Source organism: Ranitomeya variabilis, chromosome 6, assembly GCF_051348905.1.
Source record: "Ranitomeya variabilis isolate aRanVar5 chromosome 6, aRanVar5.hap1, whole genome shotgun sequence".
Classification (NCBI taxonomy): Eukaryota; Metazoa; Chordata; class Amphibia; order Anura; family Dendrobatidae; genus Ranitomeya; species Ranitomeya variabilis.
In genome coordinates, this window is record NC_135237.1 from 275,002,507 (window position 1) to 275,028,782 (window position 26,276).

The 26,276-nt window shown below is 40.0% G+C and overlaps 1 protein-coding gene and 1 long non-coding RNA gene across 2 annotated transcripts; one reads left to right on the forward strand and one right to left on the reverse strand.

Annotated features, from left to right (window-relative positions):
• Window positions 1-714: 714 nt before the first annotated feature.
• Window positions 715-26,006, reverse strand: CAVIN4 (caveolae associated protein 4). Its single transcript, XM_077269681.1, has 2 exons — window positions 25,504-26,006; window positions 715-4,136 (listed from the first exon to the last, which is right to left on the reverse strand). Exons 1-2 carry the CDS (start codon window positions 25,906-25,908, stop codon window positions 3,483-3,485), a joined length of 1,059 nt encoding a protein of 352 aa, XP_077125796.1. The 5' UTR covers window positions 25,909-26,006; the 3' UTR covers window positions 715-3,482.
• Window positions 7,794-11,118, forward strand: LOC143782327 (uncharacterized). Its single transcript, XR_013216932.1, has 3 exons — window positions 7,794-7,938; window positions 8,320-8,624; window positions 9,458-11,118. It is a non-coding gene; the product is annotated as an uncharacterized LOC143782327 (long non-coding RNA).
• Window positions 26,007-26,276: the final 270 nt, after the last annotated feature.

Here is a 26,276-nt window from a genome sequence, read left to right on the forward strand (position 1 = left end):
TCGGCAGTCTGAAATCAGACATGGCACATCAATATTTCTCCCAACAATAAATTGCTCAGGGCTCCCATACACAGACTGTCAGCTGAACCAGTTGATATCAGATGTTCGGCTGACAGTCTAACGTTTATTGGAGGATTTAGACATATAACATATGCAACTGCTGAATTTTGAAACAATGTCTTGCCGTACCTTACTGTACACAGTGTGCGTGCCATGGGGAAATTTTCTACAGCTAGGGCAATTGTAGCAGCCATATTGTAATGTACACAATCCAGTGCTGGGTCTTTCTGTCCTGTTCTGGTTTTTGTGTTAATGACATAATGACAGAGGTTGTAGATTGCGAACCCCATGGGAACACAACTGATATCAGTAAAGTGCTGTGAAATATGTTAGAGGTATATCAGAACTAAAGAAATATAAGGAAGAGGGAAGCCACTTGCAAAAAGTTGTATGCTAAACACATATCAGATTCATTGGGACTCCGCAGGCAGATGTGTAACTAGATTGTAGCAGCCCTTGTTTTCCAGTCAGTAATAAATATGTGGAATCTAATGACTGTCATCCAGGCACTGAGGGCTTTTGGGTTAATTTATTAGCACAATGATGAAATAAATCATTCATAGCGTTTAACATTTAACACAATGTATGTCTCGTAGAATGAAATATGTAAGTGTATGATTTACAGGCAACATTTCAGTGAATTTTGAGAAATGATTCATTCCAAAAGAAGGAAATTTATTAAATATATGTTACAAATAATCAGATCCTGTCACATAACATCATTGTTCAGCAATTCAAATAAAGCCTTTTCCAGTAGCATGCTGTAAAAAAGACAAATTATCAATGGCCTTATTAAATAATCATATTACAAGTTGAGATGCAAACAATTATTTTTCATGTCCTAATCCAAAAGATCTATAAATCAACACTAGTAAATGGTACTCAAATACAGAAATCTAACTTGAGATTTGATATGTGCCCAAATATGAAATACATAATTTGTTGGATATATCAAATTAGTGCAAGAAAAAGGTATTTAGGAAAGCCAATGACATTTACATAGGACCAATGAAAGATTAGAGCTCTAGTTGACTGCTCCCGCTAATTCGACAAAGCTCTCCTGTTCAGTATTGAAGTCGTAAGAAGAGCATTTGGCGCCATTTTGCCCTACACAAATAATTCTCATACCTTGAACAGACAATTCGAGTCTATAATCTTTTATGCCAGACTGAATATACCAATGATATGACAAACAATAATAAAGTAGTATACTTATCCTATATCGTATAGCTGCCAAGATCATCCTTTATGTGGATACTATATTTTCATCAACAGTTAGCCAAACAGTGGACAAAACAACCTATCCATAAAGCAATTAATGTATTTCGAACGTCATTTGTAGTTATCTTATTCTGCTGTCTATATAACAGGTGGTATTATATATCGTTAATATGAGCAGCTTTATGTGGAATATGGAGGCAGTCCCATTTAGTCCCAATGAAGTATCTACTGTACAGACCTAAGTGTGTTGTACAAAACAAAAAGACATGGCCGCTTTCTTCCACCAACAGTGTGACTCCATGTATTTCTACTCTTAAAACTATTCAATATTTTGTATCCATTGAGAACTTCCTGATACTTCTAGTTCCTACTAAATATGGAAACATTCGGTAGACATCTACTGTATCCTGTTCCTCATGATTATCACCTTCTATTGCATCATATTACAATAAAAAAAAGTCTGCCATTGTTATAAGAATGTCAGTTTACATATTGCACACACTGTTCACATTCATTTAACTGTTACTCTGCGCTGTAAGCAATTGTACTCAGGATTAGTCGTTGATTGTATTCACTTAGTGTTTTTCTTAACATGAATGGTTTGTGCATTTTCGGCTTTCCGTCAGAGAATGTGGTATTTTTATGATGAGAATAGTGCAGTCTGCAGTTCTAACCTTGACATCAAAAATAATTGCCAACAGCCATGATTTTGCTGGATCTAAGTAAAAGCACATTAAAAATTAGGTGCATCTTACATAAAGCTACTGAGTGAGGTTTACATGACCCAAATTTTTTATGTCAAATAAATATAAAATACTAGAACCCCTAACAAAACCAGAAAGACCCCATTGCAGTCAGGTGAGTCCAACAAGATTTGAAGGGATATGTTTAGAAAAATATTCTGACATACTGTTCATGTCTTCATTATGATTGGAAGCCCTTACACTAGTGTGACCAGAGCCTAAAACAATGGCAGTAAAAACTGCCAATAAGGCATCATTCATACTTAAAGGGGTTGTCTACTACTAGGACAACCCCATCTTAAATTAAATGTTTGGCCCTGATAACATAATAAAGCCTATACTCACCTCTCATGCAGGCTCTGTTCCCAGCGGTGTCAGCACTCGGAGTCCTGGGGTTGTGATGCAGTGGATTGACATGTGACGCCTAGCACCTAATCAGCGTTGGCGTCACTGTCTCCACCTTCAGACAAACTGAACATGAAGAGGAAGTACAATATGAGCTGCAGCCCTGGCTTCCTCTTCATGATTAGTTTGTCCAAAGGTAGATTGATTGAGCACTGGGCGTCATGTGTCACAACACCGCATCACAGCCCTGGGGCCGCGAGTGTCGACACAACTGAAATGGAGCCAGCACGGGAAGTGAGTATAGGCTTCATTATGTTATCGGGGCATAACACTTAGCTTAAGAAGGGATTGCCCTAGTAGTGGACAGCCCCTTTATTATGACCACATGTCTATTTATCCACAGCTACAGTCAAAGAAATTTACAATTAACAAACTGAACACATTTCACACCATTCTGATCCATTTGGTAACTTACTTCAATCAGACTTTTACATATTAGCTTATGTCCATGATATTGACATGTTTTGTGTTTTCTAGAAGGAAGAATATACTGTACTCACTCTATTTTATTCATACACAACCACACATCTGTATGTATATAATTCACACATATAATAAAATAACATTTCATTCTTTAAAAAAACCCTCAAACAACCCAAGACATCGCCATGCTAATAGAAAAGGGTTTGGTTCCTTTCAGCTATCCTATCCCAACCACATGTAGAGCACCATAGCCAATATCATGCTATTTATTCATTACCATTAATCACATTCAAACTTGTGTGATTTCATAATTTATTTGCCTAAATAAATTATTTGTAGAACACATCATAGAAATAGACTTAGTAACTTATCATGTCTATATTAAATCAATTCAGCCCCCTTAAATTCTTTAAATTGCTTAGAAATCTTTTCACACTTTGATAAAACATTATCAGTTAAAATTATTATGATGTACGGATTCATCCATGCTGGTATAATGAATAGTATTACAATATTTGGGCAGGATGAACATTTTTGGAGCTCCACTGTTCTTTAAGTGCTTGAAGGCGCATGCGGGCATAGTATGGCATGTTACATATGCAATGTCATGTATTCCTCCCAAGTCTCAATCTATGATAACTTGATGTTTACAAGTGGGGTCTCTTCCGCATCTAGTTTTGTTTCCAGTTTAAGAACAGGTTTTTCTGAGACTGGGGCAGTTTTCTCTTCTTCCTGGTCTGGGAAAAGTTCAGTTTTATCATCATTCTTTTTCTTCTTCTTCTTAACAGTGACCACTTCAGTGTAGGTGACTTCTGAGATAGGCTCCACTAAGGGACCTTCTGAGATGGATTCAACATCTTCCTTCTCCCCTTCTTGACCTTCCGCAGTGGTGCGCTGTTTTTCCTTCTTCTTAATTTTAAATGTTTCTTTATTAGGTGCTGCTTTCACAATGGTCTGCTTGAACCTTTCTCCAGACTGTTTGAGTCTCTCACCAGACTGCCTTATTCTTTCTCTCCTTTCTGGAGTGACTATTCTTGTGCGGATCCGATTTACTTTTTTTCCAAAATTCTGTTTTGTTTTTTGCATACTCTCCTTAGAAAATGCTTTTTTGATATTATCAATTCGTTGCTTTCCAGATTTTTTCAGCCTTGAGGATCTGGATTCTTGAATTTCGTATTCTTCATCAGAGGAAAGGTCATTTGGTGGGTAAAGTTTATCCCTTAGAAGACCATCCAGTGACGATTCTTTAGCAACACTCACTTTTGTAGGGCACTCAATATCTTCCTGTTGCAAAATAAAAATGTGAGAGTTTACAATCAGTTCTGGAAGTTAATTAAGCATAATAGATTAATAAGGCATGGGAAGCATAGAAAATAAATACTTGTGGAAAAAAATGTAACATTGTCGTAGCCCAGGTTTCGGCTACGACAATGGAGTGCATAATGGAGAAGGAAAAAGAATCTAGTGGTGTGTCAAAGAACCGACCTGTCCAGAATTCACAACATAATTGACTGTTTGATCTGGGGACTCAAGGTTCCTATGTGTACTCTTAGGACATGTGGGGTCCATCTACATATACATCGGATATATATATATGTATGTGTATGTATATGTATCTATATGTATGGCTCTTTAATCCCAAATGAAGATTTTTACCGTGTCAACTGTACGCATTTTTGGGGGACTATATAGTGGTTTTTTCATCCAGGTCTAATGTTGGATTTCTCTGCCCGACCTTATTTTAGGTGGCACTAAACAATATTGGACAGACTATTATAATACAGCAGGTCCGGAGCAGTCACTAATTCTTGTGCATAATTTATTATTATATAAATGCTCCCGTATAGGGATATTTAGAGTGCATAAGTATATTTCAAATGCTAGAATCCACACTATGTTTAATTAATCAGTGGGTATTTCTCTCCAAATCGGGGGTTGCTCCCACAGTTTTCCGGAGTCCGGATCATGTGAGGGTCAAACTTAAATGAATGTACATAGATGAACCTGCAAGCATATTTTAAAAATGAGCTTTGATTCTAATTAATATTTCATCACTCCGATACCGTGGGCTTTGCTTACATCTCCATGCGTTTTGCGCAGTGATCGTTATTATGTGGGGCGCGACAGCTGTATGGTTTGGCTCGTGGATTGATAGGTGCGGAGTTTGCGCCTTTATAAGTACGCATAGCGTACAATGTGAGTACAAATAATTACTGCGCACGCGCATATGAGGAGAAGGGGAACTCATGCAGAGCGGACCAGGCAGAGCAGTAATGGCACTCTGCGCACGCGCAAGAGTACAATTGACCCGAGAGCTCCACTTCCGGGTTAATCTCGGACATGTTTATTCTTCTGGCCGCAAGCCGCGTCTCACAGCTGAGACAGAACCGCAATTAAAGGTATTTATAAATTGACACAAATGCACACCACAGGCACTACCACCTTGAGAAAGACACAGTTAGTGTCGGAACGCGTGGGTCCCTAATCTTGCCCGGACTATACCTCTGCACTTAGGACTATGAGGACGGTAGTGGACTATGAGACGGTGTAGGGTGAAGTATTAACAGCAACTAAGCTAGACATTTCTCTGCATGGCCTGACCGGCCTGCTACCTCCAGGATATAGGGGAGTACTTGCCAGGTGGCCTGCATCCCTAGGGACACTATATGGGAACATTCTAATGCTTATATAATATATATGTGGGCATCTATGGCCAGTACCATTGTCCATTAGGCTACCTATGCTATGTCTTGGGTTAAAAATAAATTTTTTTCCCTAGGTTGAACTCTGGCTGTGCTCTCCTCTTTTGACTACTCCAGTCCCTATCCAATGGTTTATATATATACCAGATGTATTGAATAACAAGGAGTATATTGTTGGTCTCCTCTTTGTGCAGTGGTAATTCATATTCGGGCATCATCACTATATGTAATTATATTTTTGCATGTTGCATTTAAATATGATACTATTTGGATCTAACAAGAATGTTCCAGTGTGGAATAAGTTTTAAATGTTTTTAACAGTGTGTTTTGTCTGTTTTTGGTGTGCAAAATAAAAATTTGTATATTTTTGGAAACTATTTGGAATCTGTGTGGTGATCCTACATCTATATGCATGTACCTGTTTCTATATATGGTCTTCATGAGTTTGCTTTACATGCATGGTGGTGATCCCAGACAAGTATTGATACAATAGTATGTGATGGTGCCCACTTAAATATATATTTCAGTTCTAGTGTTTGGCCCCTCTAAAGGGCTTTTCCTAAGTGGAGGCACATCGGGTAGAAATATTTATAATGGATTTAAAAGCAAGGGAGGCGGCTTGGCAGGTGCAGATGAGAGATATTTTTGGTTCGGTAGAGGGTGTAGCAGCCACAGGTGGTGGCAAAAATGTTGATGAATTTCAGAACTTGACTACAGAACTTATTGATTTGCATAAAAGATTAACCAAAACTTGGTGGAATATTACCAGCTTGGTTGAATATAAGAAGTTGGGCCTGGTGCCCCGGGGGCTCAGAGTGCAGATATTCCCAGCCTGGGAGGTGGATCAGGAATTTAGAGTCACATGGGAGCAGGGCCTGCAGAAATGTTCCTATATCCTTATTGACATGCTGATAGAGCAAGATAATATAGTACTATCTAAAATCCGTGAGGAAATCAACAAGAAGGAAGGTGATCTAGCTAAATTTGACCCTAAAGTCCAGGTGGAACCATTCCAAATACACCTAAAAGAACTGATAGACAAATTTGAGCGTGATATAATCAGAGGCAAGAAAAACAAATTTCAGCGGGACAAACTAGATCTGGATAAACAGAGGGTGTATAGATGGACACATCAAGGTAACAGGAGGAGATATGATATCAGAGCAAGGACAAATGAGAGAAAAGAAGGAGGTGAGAGCAACAGTGGGGCAGGCCCCAATATGAGTAGTGATTTTTTATCAACAGACACAAGCGACCGCGAAAGCGGTGCAGAAGGGGGCGAAGAAAACCCAAAAAATCGTACCAAGAGAACACGCAACTTCAGGGCCTGGTCCCCGAGCTCAGGGCGAACAACACGCTTCAGCAGTCGGAAACATTACTAAATTCCAATATGAACTATCCCACTGAAAATCACCCCATTGTAGAAGCCAGTAATGAAGACAACAAATTACGTATTATCAACCTGTCTACATATCAACTATCAGAAATAGAAACAAATCTGTTAACCAAGGGGTTATCCTTCTCACCCATGAGTGGTTTGGACAAATTTGAGGTAACTAAGGACCTTTACTTATTTTGTCGACAATTAATGTTTAAAATTTTGTATCACCAGCCCTCTCTAATTGATGAGTTACCAGATCAGGACAGACAAACATTCAGAGACCTGCTAGATTTACTGACAGAAAATGAGAATGTACAGGGAAGGAAAAGGTTTATGGGCAGACTACCATCCCAGGCAACCCCTAAATTTGCACTATGTCCAGCTATCCAGGTATTTTTTGAAACAACATGCCTGGATATAAAGAGATTACAACTGGACAAAAATAGCCAAAATAATCTAACTATGGAAGAAAAAATAGCATTATCCAACCTAAAAAATAATGACACACTGGAAATCAAGGAGGCGGACAAAGGTGGAAACATAGTGTTGTGGCCTAAAGATATGTACTGCCAGGAAGCCAGACGCCAACTGGACAATACGCAGCACTACCTAAAACTACCGACGGACCCCACATCTATTTTCAAAACACAACTTGATAAACTACTGGGGAGGGCCTTTTCCTGTGGTATCATAAATAAAAGAGAACGGGATTTTTTAACTACAATTCACCCAGTGACTCCAACCCTGTATTTGGTACCCAAAATACACAAGTCCATCAATGTACCCCCAGGTAGACCTATTATATCGGGGGTGGGGGGTTTGTATGAAAAGCCTTGTTCATATCTTGATTATTTTCTACAGCCGTTGGTGAAAACTTTGGATTCCCATATAAAGGATTCGTCACACCTCATAGAACTATGCGCAACCCTGGTAGTGCCGGACAATGCAATCTTGGTGACTCTGGATGTGGAGGCGCTTTATACGAATATTGAACACAAACAAGGTATGATAACAACTTCCTACTTCCTGGATAAACAATCTACAGGGGACAGGGGCCACGATGCATTTATCCTTGAGTTACTCCGGTTCATACTGGAAAAAAATTATTTCATATTCGATAGAACCTTCTACAAGCAAGTCTCGGGCACTGCCATGGGGGCAAAATGCGCGCCCTCCTATGCCAACTTATTTATGGGGTGGTGGGAGGAGACCCATGTACAGAAACTTAGTAATTTCTCTAGTCATGTAGTAAAGTGGCTACGCTTTATAGATGACATTATCATGATTTGGTCTGGTTCATGTGAAGAGTTGAGTGCCTTCATTGAAGAGCTCAACAATAATTGCTGGAACATTAAGCTTACATCATTTTTTTCTACTGTTTCAGTTGATTTTCTGGACTTGAAGGTATCAATAGACCGGAATCGAATTGTAACAACACTGTTTCGTAAACAGACAGCAACAAACAATCTGTTGCATTTCGAAAGTTTCCACCCGGCACATTTGAGAAGAGGTATCCCAAAGGGGCAATTCCTCAGAGCAAGAAGGAACTGCACACGCACAGAGGATTTCCGGACTGAGTCTCGACAGTTGACTAATCGGTTCCGTGAACGTGGATACCCCAAGAAAATCATCTCAGGAGCCTTTCAATTTTCAAGAGAAAAGACAAGGGAGGAGGCCCTCCAGCCCAGGGTAAGAACAGAAATGAATAAAATCAATTTGATTACCAAATTTAATAATCAATGGAATGACATCTACCATATACTACAGGCCAATTGGGGAATCCTAAGGAGTGAGCCGAAACTCAGACCATTCATTGGAGACAGACCAAAAATGGTGGCTAGGAGGGCAAGAAATTTAAAAGATCATTTAACGAATAGTCATTTTAGACGCCCCACCACCAAAATAAGAACTGGTAATCTGAATAAGGGCTCCTTTCCCTGTGGAAATTGCTCCATTTGTCCACGGATGATTGCAAGCAGGGGGGTCATGGTCCATAATTTACCTACACAGGTACAGTCGAGGGCGTACTTCAATTGCCGTACGCGGAATTTGATTTACGCCCTGATTTGTGGCTGTGAAAAAGTCTATGTAGGACAGACCACGCAGGAACTCCGACGCCGGACCCAGCAACATTTATCCAATATTGCCACCGCCAGGACGGATAGGTCCAAAGGCAAGGTGATTACATCAGTGGCAAAACATTTCTTGGAAACACATGCGGGGTCAGGAGATTCCCTTAGAGTAATGGGTCTGGAAAAGGTCAATACCAACATCAGAGGGGGGGATCCAGTGGAGGATCTCCTTTGCCGTGAGGCAAGGTGGATCTATGAACTGGATTGCCTAGTACCACAAGGCCTCAATGAGGAGCTGTTGTACTCCGGTTTTTATAAAAAGAAATAGCTATGAGAGTAGAATGCCATATATGAGATAAGATGGGGGGGTTTGCTACATGATATTCATGTACCCTTTTTTTTTTTTTTCCTTTTTTCTTCCTCTCTCTTTTTCTTCTTCCCCCTCTATAGTTTCGGCTACGACAATGGAGTGCATAATGGAGAAGGAAAAAGAATCTAGTGGTGTGTCAAAGAACCGACCTGTCCAGAATTCACAACATAATTGACTGTTTGATCTGGGGACTCAAGGTTCCTATGTGTACTCTTAGGACATGTGGGGTCCATCTACATATACATCGGATATATATATATGTATGTGTATGTATATGTATCTATATGTATGGCTCTTTAATCCCAAATGAAGATTTTTACCGTGTCAACTGTACGCATTTTTGGGGGACTATATAGTGGTTTTTTCATCCAGGTCTAATGTTGGATTTCTCTGCCCGACCTTATTTTAGGTGGCACTAAACAATATTGGACAGACTATTATAATACAGCAGGTCCGGAGCAGTCACTAATTCTTGTGCATAATTTATTATTATATAAATGCTCCCGTATAGGGATATTTAGAGTGCATAAGTATATTTCAAATGCTAGAATCCACACTATGTTTAATTAATCAGTGGGTATTTCTCTCCAAATCGGGGGTTGCTCCCACAGTTTTCCGGAGTCCGGATCATGTGAGGGTCAAACTTAAATGAATGTACATAGATGAACCTGCAAGCATATTTTAAAAATGAGCTTTGATTCTAATTAATATTTCATCACTCCGATACCGTGGGCTTTGCTTACATCTCCATGCGTTTTGCGCAGTGATCGTTATTATGTGGGGCGCGACAGCTGTATGGTTTGGCTCGTGGATTGATAGGTGCGGAGTTTGCGCCTTTATAAGTACGCATAGCGTACAATGTGAGTACAAATAATTACTGCGCACGCGCATATGAGGAGAAGGGGAACTCATGCAGAGCGGACCAGGCAGAGCAGTAATGGCACTCTGCGCACGCGCAAGAGTACAATTGACCCGAGAGCTCCACTTCCGGGTTAATCTCGGACATGTTTATTCTTCTGGCCGCAAGCCGCGTCTCACAGCTGAGACAGAACCGCAATTAAAGGTATTTATAAATTGACACAAATGCACACCACAGGCACTACCACCTTGAGAAAGACACAGTTAGTGTCGGAACGCGTGGGTCCCTAATCTTGCCCGGACTATACCTCTGCACTTAGGACTATGAGGACGGTAGTGGACTATGAGACGGTGTAGGGTGAAGTATTAACAGCAACTAAGCTAGACATTTCTCTGCATGGCCTGACCGGCCTGCTACCTCCAGGATATAGGGGAGTACTTGCCAGGTGGCCTGCATCCCTAGGGACACTATATGGGAACATTCTAATGCTTATATAATATATATGTGGGCATCTATGGCCAGTACCATTGTCCATTAGGCTACCTATGCTATGTCTTGGGTTAAAAATAAATTTTTTTCCCTAGGTTGAACTCTGGCTGTGCTCTCCTCTTTTGACTACTCCAGTCCCTATCCAATGGTTTATATATATACCAGATGTATTGAATAACAAGGAGTATATTGTTGGTCTCCTCTTTGTGCAGTGGTAATTCATATTCGGGCATCATCACTATATGTAATTATATTTTTGCATGTTGCATTTAAATATGATACTATTTGGATCTAACAAGAATGTTCCAGTGTGGAATAAGTTTTAAATGTTTTTAACAGTGTGTTTTGTCTGTTTTTGGTGTGCAAAATAAAAATTTGTATATTTTTGGAAACTATTTGGAATCTGTGTGGTGATCCTACATCTATATGCATGTACCTGTTTCTATATATGGTCTTCATTTGTATATTTTGTTTTGTTTTTTTGAATTTTAAACCAACATGCAATTTTCTAATTAAGAATAAAAATGTACAGAAACATCTGATGAGATGCTTTATTACTGCATCGGTTTTATACCAGTAGCCAGAAAAAAATGATTCAATACATACAAAAATAAAATCATATATGAATAGTGACTGTAAAGGGAGAAGTGCACAGTAGGGTAAAACCCTAATATAAGAGACAGTAAAAACAATAGGTTTGCTCATCTTGGGTGGTTGTGTGAAGATATAACCGCTATAAAGGTTTAGATAGCTAGATGCAGCTGACCCGTGACGGGGGAAAAATCCAACAGATGGAAATGACCAAAACAGGATAAAAACATTTAAAAATTGTCTGCGCTGCTGGAAAGAAGTCTCTTGCTGCAATATTCTTAGAAGGTTCTTTATTATCCACTACACGATCAATGCCATACTGACTTGTTTATCAAGTGTGAAAAAAGCAACAGGTTATACACACTGGTACATTGAGATAGTCAAAGACCGAAATAGGCGCCAAAAAGCCTGAGTAACGAACCACGGAGGGGTTGGGATTCAAATTCTAAAAGAGTCCTGGAAGACGGGAAGGAGGAAAAAAGTGCGAAGAGTACAAGAAATAATCAATCAAAGAGTTGATGGGAAACATAAGAAAAAAGAGGGAGAGGGTCTAACCATATAAAATTAACCATTAAACATACCAGCAATGGAAAATTCCTCAAAGATGATTAAGAATTAATAAAAATAATATGTGAAGGAAGCGGCATTAGAACATAGGATAACATATAAAATAAAAAAGAGAAAGGGAAGACTAATACAGCTCTGCCAAAAATTAAGAGACCACTGCAAAATGTTCAGTTTGTCTGATTTTTCTCTTGATAGGTATATTTTTGAGTAAAATGTAAATTGTTCTTTTATTCTATAAACTACTGACAACATGTCTCCGAATATCCAAGCAATAAATTTTTATTTTTTTTCTGAAAAGGAGAAATGGTCAAAATAAAAAAAGCAACAGGGCTTTCAGACCTCAAATAATGCAAAGAAAACAAGTTTATAATCATTTAGCAACAACAATACTAATGTTTTAACTCAGGAAGAGTTCAGAAATCAATATTTTGTGGAATAACCATGATTTTTAATCACAGCATTCATGCGTCTTGGCTGCTTTCCACCAGTCTTTCACACTGCTTCTGGCGCAAAAATTAAGCAGTTCTTCTTTGTTTGATGGCTTGTGACTATCCATCATCCTCTTGATTACATTCCAGAGGTTTTCAATGGGGTTCAGGTCTGGAGATTGGGCTGCCCATGACAGGGTATTGATGTGGTGGTCTCTTAATTTTTGCCATAGTTGTACATAGAGCTATGGTATGTTAGCAATTGAATGGAGAGAGGGGGAAAATATAAGGCAAGGATTGGTGAAGAGATGGAGGAAACAAAAAGGACATGGACAGGACAAAAGGAGAGTCAGTCAGTGAGGAGAGAGCACAGTGCTACAGGTGGCTGACCAGGAAGAAGGCTGAACTGATAGAAGTGTAAAATGGGAGTGTGAGTTCAACAAAAGAGTTCAAACTACCAAATGGACAATTCCAGCTTGGATGCAAGGTTGTATTTGAAGTCTCCAATGAGAAAGAAGTTTTGATAAAGTAGTAGGTAGGAAGACAAAAAAATGTTGGGAGTGAAACAAATAAGGAAAATAGTGGTATAGAATGAAAGGGATAAGGAGGAAGTTCTGATTTGAAACAGCAAAGTGAGCCATAGGGGGAGACTGTGATTGAGGAATAGGAAGAAATAAGCTAGGTTTTTTTAATGATTTAGTTTGAAATAAATACGTAAGTGATGTAGAAAGTAAAATATGGGGTTTTAAGTAGAAATAGCGGTAGGGAGCGTAAGACGGCAGAAGCCGTGAATTAACGAGAAAACTCATTTTTGAAGGTGTGAAACTAAATAAAAACAGAAATTTATATAAGAGAAATATACATGGGCAGTAGTACAAATAAGTAATGTTGTCTTCTGATAATAACCTGAGTTGTGCAACATGAAAATAAAGTTGTCATGAATATTATACTGTTTCCAAAGCTTCTCCTTTCAGCAGAATGTATATGTGGGTACCCCTCAGAGAACATTCAAGGCAGACATCAGGTTAAAGGATAATGCACATTGAACTTCAATATGCGGGACCCTTTGTTCCCTTGGGAGATAAATTGCTGCCATAGTGGTCTGGCTGCTTTGGGAACTCAGGAAAGAACAAGTGTTTGGCTGAAGGTAATCTAATGTACCTGTTTGGATAAATCTAGTTTGACAGACTGCAGTTCTTCTAAAGGGGCATTTACAGTGCAATATAATCGTGAATGAACGTTGTTAAAAACCCTTGCTTAACGATTATTTTGGTGTGCAAATAGGCTGTCGAACACTCTAATAATGAGCAATATGCTCGTTCATTGGGTGAAATGATGTTTTGTGAAGCATAAAAGATCATCGTTCTTGGTAATGCATGATCCTGTGTAAACAGGACTTGAGCTGCATATGTGCACTGAGTGATCTAGTATAGCTGGCTCAGTGCGCATTGTTTACTTTGGTTTGCCTGTATAATAATCCATTCAAACAACCGCAGATTGGTAAAAGTTTACTGAATCAGACGTATCTTGTCGCCGATCAGTCCATGCAAATGAACCTTTATAACAAGCCACAAATCCACAAGGCAACAAAACAGAAATGAATGGTATATTGAAAGCTAAATTGTAACATTTACACTCATCCTCTGAAAGGAACCAAAATGAATAGCTCACATTACCAGTGGCCTCCAGTGTAGATCTTTCCTTCCTTTTTGTTCTCTCTGAATGCTTTCTCTTACAAAAGATTTATATATATATCCATGCTCTAAAACTCACTGAATATCACAGGTGGGCAGAGAAACTTAATGCTGCATCTACAGCGCAGCAGAAGCCAATGACCCACAGTAAACCTGGGCAAAGTGCAGCCCGCAGGCCACATCTGGCCCTTTTGGCTGATTCAGTCTGGTCCACAGACTGAGACACCCGAAGTGCTGAAACAGTGGGCCACACATGGGCCCCACCTTGCCCTCCCCTTCTTGCTGTCCTTCCATCGCCGCTGCTCGCTGTCACCGATCTCCGCACCCTCTGGATGCAGACAGCCGTGAATACATTGGTGGAGGGTGATGCCACTGGTTCCATCTTCCACCAATCAGGAAGTGAGCTAGCAGTTACAATGATGTCATCTTGTCACTGTGCACAGAGGAGAGTCAGTAGTGCACCAGAGAGAGCAGACGCAGAACACCGGTGAAACGGGAGCAAGGTGAGTATGTGTTGCTTTTTTTCATGTGTATGGGATATTTGTCTGTATACAGGGGGCTGTATGAGGCTCATACCATATATAGGGGGCTCATCCTGTACATAAGAGACTTTAAGGGCTTCATGCTGTATATTAGACACTATGTGGGGCTCATGCTCTTTCTAGGGAGGTTATGTAAGGGTCATGCTATATTTAAGAGGCAATGTGGGGCTCATACTGTAAATAAGGGGCTATGTGTGGCTCATACTGTGTATAGAGGTTTATATGGGGCCCATGCTATATACAAGTGACTATATAGGGTACATGCTATATATAAGAGGCTATTTGAGCCTTATGCTGTATAAAGGAAGGTTCATGCTGAATTTAAGAGGCTATGTGGGGCTCATACGTTATGCAAAAGGCTATGTGGGGCTCATACTGTACTTGAGGGCTATGTAGGGCACATGCTATGTATAAGAGACTGTGGGGGCTCATGGTGTATATATGGGGGCTACTTGGGCACATCCTGTATGTCAGAGGCTATGGGGGGCACATGCCGTACATAGGAGGCTATGTGGCACATACTGTACATGGGAGGCTATTTGGGGGCTCACACTGTACATAGGGGTGGATAAGTGGGGCTCATACTATATATAGGGGGCTATGTGGAGCACATGCTGTATAAAAGAGACTGTGGGGATGTGGGGCTCATGCTATATATGAGGCTATGTGGGGCTTATACTGTATATAAGAGGCTAATAATGTACATAGGGAACTATATGTATATAGAGGGCTGTGTGTGGGCTCATATGGTTTATAGGCGAGCTGTGTGTGAGCTCATGCAGTCTATAAGGGGGATGAGTAAGGATTCATACGGTATATAGGGGGATGTCAGCATACTTAATTCTAATCCATATTAACTTATACAATTATTGTATATACTTGAGTATAAGCCGAGATTTTCAGCCCATTTTTGTAGGCTGAAAGTGCCCCTCTCGGCTTATACTTGAGTCATTGTCCCAGGGGTTCAGCGGGGGAGGGGGAGCAGCAGGAGTGGCGGCTGTCACATCATACTCACCTCGCCCTGACGCGTCTCTTCTGCATGTCTCTGCTTCTCAGATGGTCTCTGGCGCCTGCAGTTCTTCCTGTGTTCTGGGTTCACGTGGTACCGCTCATTAAAGTAATGAATATGGACATGCCTCCACTCCCATAGGCGTGGAGCGCATATTCATTACTTTAATGAGCGGTACCATGTGACCGCTGAACACATTAACAAGCTGCCGTCATGCGCCAGAGACCATCGGAGAAGCAGGGACTTGCAGAGACCGTGCCAGGAGGGGGTGAGTATGACGGGGAGGGTGAGGCATGCGATATTCACCTGTCCCCGTTCCACTGCCACACTGTGTCTTCCATGTCCTCTGGCTGTGACGTTCAGGTCAGAGGGCGCGATGTCGTGTTTAGTGCGCGCCCTCTGCCTGAACAGTCACTGCAGAGAGCCGGAAGACACAGCGGCGAGCGGCGGTGGAATGGGGACAGGTGAATATTGCAAGTGCCGGGGCCTGAGCCAGTGGTAACTCAGGCACCTGGCCCCCATAGTGCGCTGGTGACCCCACCTGCTCAGGACACCAGCAGTTGGTGCCCAGTGACTAGAGGTATGTTTTTTTTTTATCGCAGCAGCAGCATATGGGCATATTATTCTATCGAGCATCTTATGGGACCATCAACCTTTATGGAGCAGCATATGGGCCATATTATTCTATGGAGCATCTTATGGGGCCATCAACCTTTATGGAGCATTATATGGCATATTATTCTATGGAGCATCTTATGGGACCATCAACCTTTATGGAGCAGCATATGGGTCATAATATTCTATGGAGCATCTTATGGGGCTATGCATACCAGGATGGAGATGGGAGTGGGGGCCAATTATAAGGATGGGTCCATGTATACCAGAGCCAGGGGTTGGGGGAAATCAAACCAGAATAGGGATGGGGCCCTAAATACTAGCATAGTGGTGGGGCCATGCATACTAGGATGAGATGGGGGCCCTGCATACCAGGATATGGATGGGGCCATGCATACCAGGGTAGGGATGATCGGGCCATGTGTTTTAGGATGGGGATGAGGGGACCAAATATACCAGGATAGGGGATATTAAGTACAGATTTGACAACATTTTTTGCTTCAATTTTATTTTCCTAATTTACACCTCTAAAACCTAAGTGTGTCTTATGGTCCGGTGCATCTTATAGTCTGAAAAATAAGGTACAAAATGAAGTCCATCCATCAATTAAAAAGCCAAGAGGTGGATGTACAGGCAAAATATCCAAGTCAACAAGTCGGCTCATCACAAGGTCTATCAGTTCTGGCATGACACACATGGCAGTGAAGGTGGCTTGTATGTTTCGTAATAGATTACACATGTCCATGCAAGCACAGGGTGACGCACATTACACAAGACTGGAATGGTGGCCCATTCGTCGCCTCGAGTTTGCAGAAAAGTACAAAAATAAAAGTAGAAGATTTGAAATGGGTGATTTGGAGACATTACTTGAAAGTCAATAGACTAGGCTCTGAGGGATGCAAATGGGTCTTGAAGAAACAAGGAAAAAAGGGCTAACGTATCATGAAATTGAAGGAACCGTCAAGTTCAGTGGAGGAAGCCTGATGATATGTGGTTGTTTCCCAGCCAAAGGCATTGGATACTTGATCAGGATTGATGGTGGTAGCAATGCTGGGCTATATGTGAGTACAAGACAAGTTACTTTGTACACATGAGTAGTATGGGTATGAAAAGGACAACATAGTGTTCTAGCAGGACAATGACCCAAAGCATAAGTTGAGACTGGCAAAGAAATGGTTAAATGACAATGAAGTAGAGGTGCTGTATTGGCCCCCACTGTTCCCATATCTCAATCCAATCAAACACTTGTGGGTAGAGTTGAAAAAAAAGCATGATGCATACCTAAGTGAGTCAACCACTTTTTACCAACTTTGGGAACGTGTAGAACCTGGGATCAGATTTCGGTCAAGACATACTTGAATCTGATGGAGAGCTTTTCCAGAAGGATTCAGGCAAAGGTAGAATTAAAAAGTAATAAAATTTAGATTTTTAGGTGCAAAACAATGCAGTGACATGACAAAAATCTGCATAACTAATTATATGCTAAATAATAATATTAAGGAGAACCGAGAGTCAAAACTGGCCAATATGGGTTCACAAAAAGTTAAATTTTATTTAAAAAAATCACATACATAAAAATGTACCATGAAGTGATAAATAGTTAATTAAGACAACTAGCAACTGTATCCTAAGAACATCAAAGCAGCGATCCAGGAAAAAACAGGACCTGTTTTTTCCTGGATCGCTGCTTTGATGTACTTAGGATACAGTTGCTAGTTGTCTTAATTAACTATTTATCACTTCATGGTACATTTTTATGTATGTGATTTTTTTAAATAAAATTTAACTTTTTGTGAACCCATATTGGCCAGTTTTGACTCTCGGTTCTCCTTAATATTATTATCTGTATTAAGAGTCGCCATAGTTATGTGATATTTACAACTGACGCTTCATCTTGCTTATATGCTAAATAGTTGCAAATGAAATTCATGTATGAGATAGCCAAGATGATGCTAGTGTCATGTTCGAAGCAGTTGTGGATGGTGAGATATGGAGCCTGAAAATTTCAAAACGTTGTTATCCTTTAGCTCATTAGTGTAACTGGCTTGGTCATCACACACTCAGTCGTTTAGATGACTCTAAAATTGTATGCCCCAAATGATGCACATCATACATACTGCCACTGCGAAAGTAAACCAAACTTCTGATCTGGCTCTTTCTGTAATAATATTGTTCCAATACTGTTGTTTGGTCCTGGGATACACATAAAATAAATAAAACCTGTTGTGTATTATTTTTCTACCCTTTCAAGGTTGAAGAGATAGTTAATTATTTGAAAAACGTGGAAGCTTTCTTCCAAACAATTTGCCAGTTTCAGTATTTTGCGATCTACTGTTATTTATTACAGGAGGCTTGAAACAGTAACACAATTTGACATATCTGACCAAATAGCTCTCCCACTTATGAAAGAGCCAAGTATGAAGTCCAAGGAAGTATAACTGCAAAATGATATACAGGTCCTTCTCAAAAAATTAGCATATAGTGTTAAATTTCATTATTTACCATAATGTAATGATTACAATTAAACTTTCATATACTATAGATTCATTATCCACCAACTGAAATTTGTCAGGTCTTTTATTGTTTTAATACTGATGATTTTGGCATACAACTCCTGATAACCCAAAAAACCTGTCTCAATAAATTAGCATATCAAGAAAAGGTTCTCTAAATGACCTATTACCCTAATCTTCTGAATCAACTAATTAACTCTAAACACATGTAAAAGATACCTGAGGCTTTTAAAAACTCCCTGCCTGGTTCATTACTCAAAACCCCCATCATGGGTAAGACTAGCGACCTGACAGATGTCAAGAAGGCCATCATTGACACCCTCAAGCAAGAGGGTAAGACCCAGAAAGAAATTTCTCAACAAATAGGCTGTTCCCAGAGTGCTGTATCAAGGCACCTCAATGGTAAGTCTGTTGGAAGGAAACAATGTGGCAGAAAACGCTGTACAACGAGAAGAGGTGACCGGACCCTGAGGAAGATTGTGGAGAAGGACCGATTCCAGACCTTGGGGAACCTGAGGAAGCAGTGGACTGAGTCTGGTGTGGAAACATCCAGAGCCACCGTGCACAGGCGTGTGCAGGAAATGGGCTACAGGTGCCGCATTCCCCAGGTAAAGCCACTTTTGAACCATAAACAGCGGCAGAAGCGCCTGACCTGGGCTACAGAGAAGCAGCACTGGACTGTTGCTAAGTGGTCCCAAGTACTTTTTTCTGATGAAAACAAATTTTGCATGTCATTCGGAAATCAAGGTGCCAGAGTCTGGAGGAAGACTGGGGAGAAGGAAATGCCAAAATGCCTGAAGTCCAGTGTCAAGTACCCACAGTCAGTGATGGTGTGGGGTGCCATGTCAGCTGCTGGTGTTGGTCCACTGTGTTTCATCAAGGGCAGGGTCAATGCAGCTAGCTATCAGGAGATTTTGGAGCACTTCATGCTTCCATCGGCTGAAATGCTTTATGGAGATGAAGATTTCATTTTTCAGCACGACCTGGCACCTGCTCACAGTGCCAAAACCACTGGTAAATGGTTTACTGACCATGGTATTACTGTGCTCAATTGGCCTGCCAACTCTCCTGACCTGAACCCCATAGAGAATCTGTGGGATATTGTGAAGAGAAAGTTGAGAGACGCAAGACCCAACACTCTGGATGAGCTTAAGGCCGCTATTGAAGCATCCTGGGCCTCCATAACATCTCAGCAGTGTCACAGGCTGATTGCCTCCATGCCACGCCGCATTGAAGCAGTCATTTCTGCCAAAGGATTCCCGACCAAGTATTGTGTGCATAACTGAACATTATTATTTGATGGTTTTTTTGTTTGGTATTAAAAAACACTTTTATTTGATTGGTCGGGTGAAATATGCTAATTTATTGAGACAGGTTTTTTGGGTTATCAGGAGTTGTATGCCAAAATCATCAGTATTAAAACAATAAAAGACCTGACAAATTTCAGTTGGTGGATAATGAATCTATAGTATATGAAAGTTTAATTGTAATCATTACATTATGGTAAATAATGAAATTTAACACTATATGCTAATTTTTTGAGAAGGACCTGTAGCTTGGTGACCTGAGTGAATGAATGATATAATGTATAGAAGGGAGTGTGCCATCAGAAGATTATCTATTCTTTCAATTTATATAAAAAAATAATTTTTTTTTTTCCTTAAATTTTTCATATTATTACTTTTATAAAAAATATAGTGAAATTGTGCAATTTCCATTCAGGCTACTAAGGGTAGGCTCAATTTGTTCTATAGAGATCACTTTTTAGAAGTAACGGTAATTTCATTAACGTCACAGGCAAAATTACAAAGAAGGGTATTGCCTATATGCAGACAATGGAAGATCACACTATCCACAGCCGGTGATGGTCACAGCTCACTTTGTCCTCCATGTATTTATAGTGCTTTTGTATGTATTTTGTTGTTTTTTGTTACCTGATGAAGGCTGCACTGTAAAATTAGCAGCCGAAATGCATTGTACCGTATTTTTAAAATTTTTGAAAAAATATTTTCTTCTTTTTTTTTGAGAAAATAAATGGACTTTTATTAATATTTTTTCACTGGAAGTGGATGTATTAAAAAAATCCTAAAGTGATTAGCGCCACATTCGTTTGGAGTTTATTTCCCCTTTGCTGCACTTGTCCCTGAACCAGGGTATTTCTAAAGGCTGTAATACAGAATGCTATGTATATTGCCAATATGAAGATGTGCATTGTCGTGCCGCTGAGTATTTTTCCTCTATATGCTAAAATAGCACAGGGTCCATGAAACCAAAATTCTCAGCATCTTCTGTATTGGTGTGGGAAGACGTGTATTCCATGTAGTTATGGGAGAATCTGGATGGCAGTTGTAGAGTAGGGTTGAAGCTGAAAATTATGGGGACATGTAGAAGGGAGTTATGAGGAGTTGTTGTCGGCAGTAATAAGGGGGGCACTGGCTAGGTGGGTCTGGCAAAAATGAGTGGATGACTGTCAGCAACAGTGGATGCAGTAGACGACTGTTATCGGAGATGATTATTGGGGGGCTGTGGCTGGTACTTAGTAGGGTGGATTTGGCTAGAAGTTATGGAGTGTGCCAGTGGACGGCAACTATGAAGAGAAATGTGGCTGATAATTATAGGGGTAGCTAACGATTTGACAAGTAAACGAAATAAAGGAATTTAGAATTTTGGGCTTCTGTCACATGATGGAAAACAGATATTGCTGATGAGCTACACTGACTTTAATCAGGACTTTTGGGTTTCTGTCATGGTGTCAACTATTTTACTCAAAATAGAGCATTAAGCTGTGCTATTTTTTCCGACATATTTGACAGTTCTGTACAATTTACTGTACTGTCAAATGTCAGAGTTGATCACTGCTAGAAATAATGCTTCTAGAGAAACATAGCTCCAGCATTAGATGGAGTATGCCACATTATTTTTCTCTTTGTTAAAAGTTGTATGGAATCTGTCAGAAAAATCCCCTATACAAAACTGGAAGTATCTGGAAATACAGTAAGATACTATACATGGCCATGTGCTTGAATATTTTTTTTTGGTGTGAGGGTGAAGGTAATTTATGCTTAGGGCATCAGTCAGACATTTGTCCATTTCTTGTACATGGAAAAAATTGAGTGATTTTTTTTATCAGTGCTAGGTCAGGGATAGGTCCGTTTCTTCAATCAAGGTTTCATCAGTTTTTCTCAAATGCAAACAAAATAATAAAAAATCTAAGCTTGTCCAACCCATTAAAAGGTAAAGAAATGTACATCCAAGGGCTTTCCAATTTGACTTCAATCAAAAATGGAAAAATGTTCCATTTTGTTTCAATTTTTAGAGACACTTAGGCCGGATTCATCAAAGGGATCATATGTCACTTTTGGCATTCTCAGGCCAGTTTCGCCAAGCTTTGCCAAAATTTGGCAGAGCTCAAGAAGGATAGAGGTATACTGCTATAGCTAGTCTAATTCACAGCAAGCTGTGGTGCGTTTTATACCAGAAATCTTATTACAGGCTTTGACTGGAGTAAGGTTTGTGGCAAGGCGTACGTCATTCATCAGATTTTCCTAATATATTAAGAGCATCTGACTCCAACATGTCCACTTATAAACACTAATATGAACAGCGATAGTCTTGTTGAATCAGGGCCTAAGGTACCTTCACATTAAGCGACGCTGCAGCGATAGCGACAACGATGCCGATCGCTGCAGCGTCGCTGTTTGATCGCTGGAGAGCTGTCACACAGACCGCTCTCCAGTGACCAACGATGCCGAGGTCCCCAGGTAACCAGGGTAAACATCGGGTTACTAAGCGCAGGGCCGCGCTTAGTAACCCGATGTTTACCCTGGTTACCAGCGTAAAATGTAAAAAAACCAAACAGTACATACTTACATTCGCGTCCCCCGGCGTCCGCTTCCTGCACTGACTGAGCGCCGGCCCTAACAGCAGAGCGGTGATGTCACCGCTGTGCTGTACTTTCACTTTCACTTTACGACGCTCAGTCAGTGTGGGAAGCGGACGCCGGGGGACGCGAAGGTGAGTATGTACTGTTTGTTTTTTTTACATTTTACACTGGTAACCAGGGTAAACATCGGGTTACTAAGCGCGGCCCTGCGCTTAGTAACCCGATGTTTACCCTGGTTACCAGTGTAAAACATCGCTGGTATCGTTGCTTTTGGTGTCAAACACGACGATACACGCCGGTCTGACGACCAAATAAAGTTCTGAACTTTGTTCAACGACCAGCGATATCACAGCAGGATCCTGATCGCTGCTGCATGTCAAACTAAACGATATCGCTATCCAGGACGCTGCAACGTCACGGATCGCTAGCGATATCGTTTAGTATGAAGGTACCTTTAGTCTTCAAAAAACCACAGACATGTGAACAGCCCCACAGACTATAATGAGTACGTATTCTATACATATTCCACATGGGTAGAACATGTAAATGAATGTCTGAATGAGGCCTAATTTGGTTAAAGGCTAAACTGTAACAAGTATAAAAGCAACAATTGAACCACAACAATTTATGTATACTTTATTTGCATGTTAGTCCAGAATCAGAAACAGCACTAAATTTATTGCTTTCTTAATATTATTACACACACTAGAACTTACCAAAATGCTTTAGAAAGAAATCAAACTAGACTTTTGTAAGTCCTCTACACTCCTAAAATGAATGATGAACTAGGATTCCCTAGTGAGGCTAAGTGCTATAAAGCTGCCACTATTTCCCAGCGAGCCATGTTATGCAACTATTCACATATGTCTATGTGGCCATGACTATTCCAGAAATGCACCCCTTCTGACTCATCCATACTGTGTCTCCATACCTACCTTCGGTGTCAGACTACATCATTCCCTTAAGATTCCAACTTTCAGTTGGCTGTGGACAAACAAATTCCACAAAATGTGTCAGTTACTCACGTTATTCCACACATGGATGCTTTTTTGAGGAGATACAAGAAACTAAAAATGACCCGAGGCAAAACATTTCAGCAATCTACTGCTTAAAAATGGGATCTCCTTTTTGTATTACTACAGAAACATTCTCCATACACTCTCTACTTTTGAGATGACTAGTTATTCTAGTCCAAATGCAAAAACCTAATTTCCCTCCTTTATAAATAAATTATAGCCCACCCTAAGTCTCGCTACAAGCTTATATCAATAAATGTCATCAAGACCTTGGAATAACCACTTATAATGCTAATCATCAATCCATATGGAATTCAGTCTCCTATTGCACTGTGAATATTACTGCCATGGAAACAGCATATAAAGCCCCTATGTAATGGTACCTAGGCCCCAGTTGCACAGCACATGCAGTGCCACATAAACCTGCTTCATGTTTTAGAGGATGTTCATTAGAATATGTTCTACATACATACATACATGGTGGTTCTGCCCCAAGCTGACCAGATTCTGGAGCTTAGTCTTTGGTCTCTTATAATATGCGAAAACCCAAAAGTGTCCTTTATACATTTAAAAGCTGCCCTCCTTAACTCATCGCAATGTAAACTCTTCACTTTTGCTTTACTAGCTGCCAGACAAATGCACCTTCTTGGAAAAGGTCAGCTTGATAATTTCTGCCCTAATGAGTATCCTACGAGTAGCCTCCCCAACTCCAGATACTAATGAATGTGAGTTACGCAGACAGTGTAGCAAAGCGAGCTATGCTGTTAGTGGAAATCTTGAGTTGCAGAAACAGTGTAGTTCGCTGTGCTATCTTGTTTTCTTAATTCACATTCATTTCTATAAAAGTTATGCAAACAGGATAGTGAAGCTGTGTTCGACTGTTTTTGTACCTAGAAGCAATTATTCCTGTCTCCGCCATGAATGGTAATGATGGGACACACCCTTTAACTTCTTCCTTATGAATATATCAATTTTATTCTTTGACTGTAAATTGTTCTGCACAAACTGCCTTAACGTAAGTCTTCTTGAGTTCGACTTGACCATCACTTTATGATTAGCTAAACTTGACTGTATGTTTCACAATTTAATACTCAATATGCAAAAGTTAATGTTAATATGAATATCAGTTTTTTTTCCTTATCTGTGCTAAAATGTTACTATAAAAATTATTTATCAGAAAATTAAAAAAAAGTTGTAGATATTTTTTAAAGTTCAGATGATGTATAGCAGTGATACCATCAAATCATATAGATTGGAAATAATGGAAGCCTAAATATGGTCACCCGAAAGACAGGCTCAGCTTGTCACATCATACATCAGAGTTGCATCATAGCTTTTATATTACATAAAAACTATATCAAATGTATGTGTTTTTTTAACACACAAAAAAGTACTAAAATATATTATTTCTTAGTAAGGCCCCTACCAAATATGGTGGAAAGATAACTGCATTTTTCTCTCTGTGTTGTATATATGCATATTTGTATTTATATGGCTTTAACTGTCTCATGTTACCATTCATCACGGCAACAAATAGGGCAAGCTGGTCAGCAGTTTATTCTTCTCAGCCTGGTGATGAAAATGAACGCATCTAAATATAGAATACATGATCAGAACCTTTCCCCTATATACTGACTGCAAAACAGTCACATGCCATTAGTCCCAAGTTACAAGTTGCTTAAAGTTATATTTTTTATAGGCTTTATTGTAGCCTAAAATATGTTTTATACTTGCAAAAAAAGTGTGAAAAGATGTAAGAATTGCAAGCTAATAAATAAAAATGTAGAATATCATAATATAATATAAAAAAGATAGAAATACTCTTTAAAACTGAATTCTCTGAACAGTTTTTTGCAAGATGAGATATAATCCTCACAAAGCATTCAACTTCAACCCCTGACAATTGAGTTGGTTCATTACCTGGAAAATGACAACTCTAAATTTGTTCTTTCTCAGCATCTCCTCCTGCTTGGATTCTACTTTTAGGACCTGATCACTCTGTTTATCGACCCGAGATCTTACATCTTTCACATTGGAGCTTACTTTACGGGTCTTCTCAAGTAATTTGTTAACAGTGTAGGTGGTATTGCTGTGCGCCTGTGCAAGCTTCAGTAGGTCAATCTGGATAGTCTTGATGGCATTCTCCATTTCTCTGTGACGTTCTTCAATTCTTTTCTGGCTGGCTTGCACAGTCTCCACAATGGTAGCTACTTTGTCAAGAACAGTAACAATCGTTAAGGCAGAATCGTGGTCTTCATCATCTTCAGATACAACTGACAAACGGTTGAGGTTAATGCTATCAGGAGTCGTTTCACGATGATCCATGATGAGATGTTTGCAGGAGCTGAAGTCCTCAGGGTACTGTTTGGGACTTGAGAAGCAATTCTGGCATCGGAGCAGAGAGACAGCTGCTTCAGTAGACCTTCAAAATGAAATGGAAAGCTCCACCCCAGGAGGCTGGGAAGACATTTATAACTACTCATCGTTCAAGCACTGTGGTGAACATGCCTCATGAAATAGCAAACCACTAAAATTAGGAAGCATGCTCAGAGTAATAAATCCATGAAAGAAAATACTGTGGACTAGTTAACTGAAATATCCAGACCATCTGTTGAATGAGGGTGAATGAATAAGGTACTAGAACTGGTTAGCGTGGTGTACAAAATCACTATCTTACTGCGACCTGTAACCAA